Below are 3,668 nucleotides of genomic sequence, written 5' to 3'. Positions count from 1 at the left end.
TTTTAAGCGTTTGATAGAGATCCATAGAATCTACTTCAAAGAAGCTAGGAGTGGAGCTCTGCTAAACTAGCCAGTAATATGCAGCTTGTCTAATCTTCCCCAAAGTTCGTGATGAATGTTGAGCCGCCAACTCTTGAGCCATAAGCCTCGGCAAGTCAACAATAGCTCATCACTCAAAACTCTTTTTTTATTTGAAAGGGTCACTCATAGACTCTGGGTACAAAAAGGGCAGCGGCATGAGGCATCGAATATCTAGAGAGAAGCATAATCTGCATATCACTACTATTCTTTCTTCTTCCTCCCTGGCTCCCTCTCTCTTGTACACGAATCTTGTAATTCTAGTATTTTATCTTGGACCCTAGCTGTGACTTTTCGGTTTCCAATTGCCCTGTTGTGCTTCTTCTCCCACGTTCTCTCTCATTTGTATCGGATTATCAGTATCGTTGCTTGCCTGAGATAGCATTATTGTAATTTGTTATTCTATCACGTAGTGAGTTGCTAACAAGAAACATAACAGCAACGGAGCAATTCGAGCAACCGGAACACCTAATTGCTACTATTTCTACAATTACTACAACAATTCGCTAATCTTGTCGACAAGTGATCTTCGTTAGAAAATAGGGAGGTTGAACCATAGGATAACTAATCTAATTACATGAACACTAATTAATCTAATATGGATTAGGATCACTGACCATAACTTGAAGCCAGGTAGTCTGACATCGATGAAGTAGGTTGTGATGTGTTAATGCCACAAGTGCACTCGCCTAGTGCATAAGCATTGCCTGCTGTTGTTGGTGAGGAAGAGAGGGGACGGCCTTCAAGCGGATCCACCACCCTCAGACTCGGTGGACTTAGAGTTAAAGAGGGTTGGTCAACTAACCTATGATAACTGGCCATCCCTCTTTAACTTAGTGCTGGACCAACTGAGGCCACGACTCCTAGTCAACCTAGTGCATGGGAAGAGGGCCATTCTATCTATGGGCCTGAGATCACTTCTTCTAACCGTCTTTCCATAATAATATATGAAGCGAGCACACGCGGACTGGGTCTAGAATGAAGAAGCTGACAAGCAATTGCAATTCTTTTTTACTGAGTTTGTATATACAGCTCGTATACGTAGATACAAGTGAGAACGTACACCTGTAATAAATTACAAATGAATAAACACAGAAGTGTCATGATCAGGTACTAATATGATCCAATTGCCAACCAATATTTTACATGATTTCGTGCAAGGGATCCAGATTCTTGATCGGTAGGGAGAGAGACGGAAAGAGGGTTTTGCATTGGTTACTCCTCGATCATATGTATGCCTGAACATGTACTTCACCGGACCTGCGATAACTTGTCCATGCGCGTGCTCGCGATAATAGCCTGCCAATGCAACGACGCGGACCCCCAATATATATATGGTCATATATACAGCATCATCGCCACACGAGCAGCAGATCAAACGTATCTGCAAGCTACTAGCACGCTAAAGAAACGAGCAGCTATAGCGGTTTCTCACCTGTTTTTCCCAGTCGCAGCGAACGGTTATGACGGCCAGGATGAGCGTCTGCACTGCGGTTCCGCCGATCATGCCTGCCCAGATCCCCTGCAAAAGATTTCACGGGAAGAAGAAGAAGGTGGCGCTGGTCACGACCAAGGTTTTCATTTTCGGAAATAAAAATTTATCCGAGATCACAGATAAAAAGGATAAACAGGATATATCGGAAATATCGGACTAAATTCAAATAAAATTTAATTTAAATTTAAGTAAATTTAAACAAAATTTGTATAAAAAAGATAGATATTTTCTTATCGGCACCTACGGATAAAGAGCATATATTGGAAATATCTGAAAATTTCGGTCGATATTGGAAACCATGGTCACGACACACGATCAAGCAACAGGCACAGACCGGGTGGCCAACACGAGCGGTAGTAGTAGCGATGCGTTGCGTACCAGCACGCCAAGGTTGAAGAGCCATCCGAGGAGGACGCCCATGGGTATGCCGATGATGTAATAGCAGCCGATGTTGATGTACGCCACCGTAGACTGCCATCCTGACCCAACAGCCACACCTGAAATGAGGAGCACAGTGTAAGTGTTTGCCCAGTGAGATCACACGCAGGCGGTGCCAGGGAATTTTTTATGGGTTTTGTTGAATTCAGTGGAATCCTTTATTTGCTCCCGGCCCAATCCAAAGGTTCTTATTGGAAAAAACTTTTTACGAGTTTTGGACCTCAGCTTTGAGACCTTCCAAAAGCCAAAAACCTTTCACGAGGCAAAAGCTCAAAAGCTCACTTTGAAGAGCTTCTTGCTTTTGGTTTCCGGGAGCTTTTCGGCTTTTGGAAGGTCCCAAAGCTGAAGTCCAAAAACTCCCAACAGAAAGCTGAAATAAACAGAGCCTGAATCCTATAAAATTCCTCAGTTTCCAAGGGGGCCTTAGATTAATTATTTTTTGTTTGAAACATGAGAATTCCTTGCTTTTGTTTTGTTTTTCAGATAGCATGAGCTTAACTAGTCTCGTGAAGTTTCAATAATGTTCTACTACGTAACAGATACATGGCCTATGAGCTTTTTAATTTGGGCTAGCCAATGCAATTAAGGAGTATAGCTTAGGGGAGCTGAGAGCTCTCACTCACCTGACAGGACAGGCTGTATGCTATTGAGGAGTATAGTGAAGGCCAGCAAGAGCGAGAGCTTATCGACGCCATCCAGCACGACAGCACTGGTGGTGAAGATGAGAGCGATCTTGTCGCGGAGGCCCATGATCAGCACGCAAAAGAAGAGCCCAGTCACCAGCGAGGTCGTGGATGATACAATCGCCGCAAACCTGGCGCCCTTGCCATTTCCCGCACCGAGCTCATTGGCCACGCGCACCCTGAAAGAACAGCCAAATAGCCAATGTGCATACCCGGGCTAACATTAGTTGACGGTAGTAATACCATTAATTATCTCACAAGTCATGTAAACTCCACTATTATTAAGCCAGTGCAGTTTGGTATTTTTTTACAGTTAAAGAAGAAAATGTATGTACTACGAAACTTGTGCGGATAAAAAAAAACCCGGTGTTGGCAAAAAAAATGCCAGTGGAATCGTCCAGCCTGTTCGGCTGGCTGGATTAGATCGTAGATTATTTACTGCTAGCTGGTTTGGCTGGTTTGATGTGAGAGAAAAATAATGTTTCAGCTTATAATCCACGATCGTTTACGGTCTGCCGAACAGGTGGGTCATCTCCCATCCATTAATATTCATGCTGCATATATATCGAAGGGAATTAGTAAGCCATGGTCATTGGTGTAGTATATCATTCTGGTATGGTGTATACTTGGCATTCGCATTTGGCAGTGTTCAAACAGGCTCATTCAAACGGAGAAAACTTACCAGTTGGAGAGGGCATCCACAGCAACTGCCGCGTTCTTGAGGTTCCTGGTCAGCGAGATCAATACTACATCCATACTAAAAAATAAAGTTGTTTTGGACAACGACACAGTCTCTAAAGTATAACTTTAACTACTTATTTTTATAAAGATATTTATCAAAAAGTGATATATGTAAATTTTTGTAAAAGTATTTTTCAAGACAAATCTATACATATAATTTTCATATTTCTAAACTCAACAACTTAAAAGTTATTCATGATTTATAATCTCAATGTTTAATCAAGCCTTGTCCA

General features: G+C 42.4%; 1 protein-coding gene across 1 annotated transcript; it reads right to left on the bottom strand.

Moving 5' to 3' along the window:
- Positions 1 to 1,089: 1,089 nt before the first annotated feature.
- LOC136460474 (protein DETOXIFICATION 27-like) lies at positions 1,090 to 3,450 on the bottom strand. The gene is made up of 5 exons (XM_066460153.1): positions 3,377 to 3,450; positions 2,635 to 2,873; positions 1,952 to 2,070; positions 1,514 to 1,600; positions 1,090 to 1,143 (listed from the first exon to the last, which is right to left on the bottom strand). Exons 1-5 carry the CDS (start codon positions 3,448 to 3,450, stop codon positions 1,090 to 1,092), a joined length of 573 nt encoding a protein of 190 aa, XP_066316250.1.
- Positions 3,451 to 3,668: the final 218 nt, after the last annotated feature.

Source organism: Miscanthus floridulus, chromosome 6 (assembly GCF_019320115.1).
Source record: "Miscanthus floridulus cultivar M001 chromosome 6, ASM1932011v1, whole genome shotgun sequence".
NCBI lineage: Eukaryota > Viridiplantae > Streptophyta > Magnoliopsida > Poales > Poaceae > Miscanthus > Miscanthus floridulus.
Note: the sequence above shows the minus strand (reverse complement) of the source record. Positions and strands in the feature narration are given on the sequence as shown.

Bases quoted from the DNA above. Each gene is read 5' to 3' on its own strand.
- LOC136460474 (XM_066460153.1), bottom strand. From the start codon at position 3,450: ATGGATGTAGTATTGATCTCGCTGACCAGGAACCTCAAGAACGCGGCA. The intron at 2,874-3,376 runs GTAAGTTTTCTC...CTGTTCTTTCAG, and splicing joins GTGGATGCCCTCTCCAACTG to GGTGCGCGTGGCCAATGAGC. The intron at 2,071-2,634 runs GTGAGTGAGAGC...TCCTCATTTCAG, and splicing joins CATACAGCCTGTCCTGTCAG to GTGTGGCTGTTGGGTCAGGA.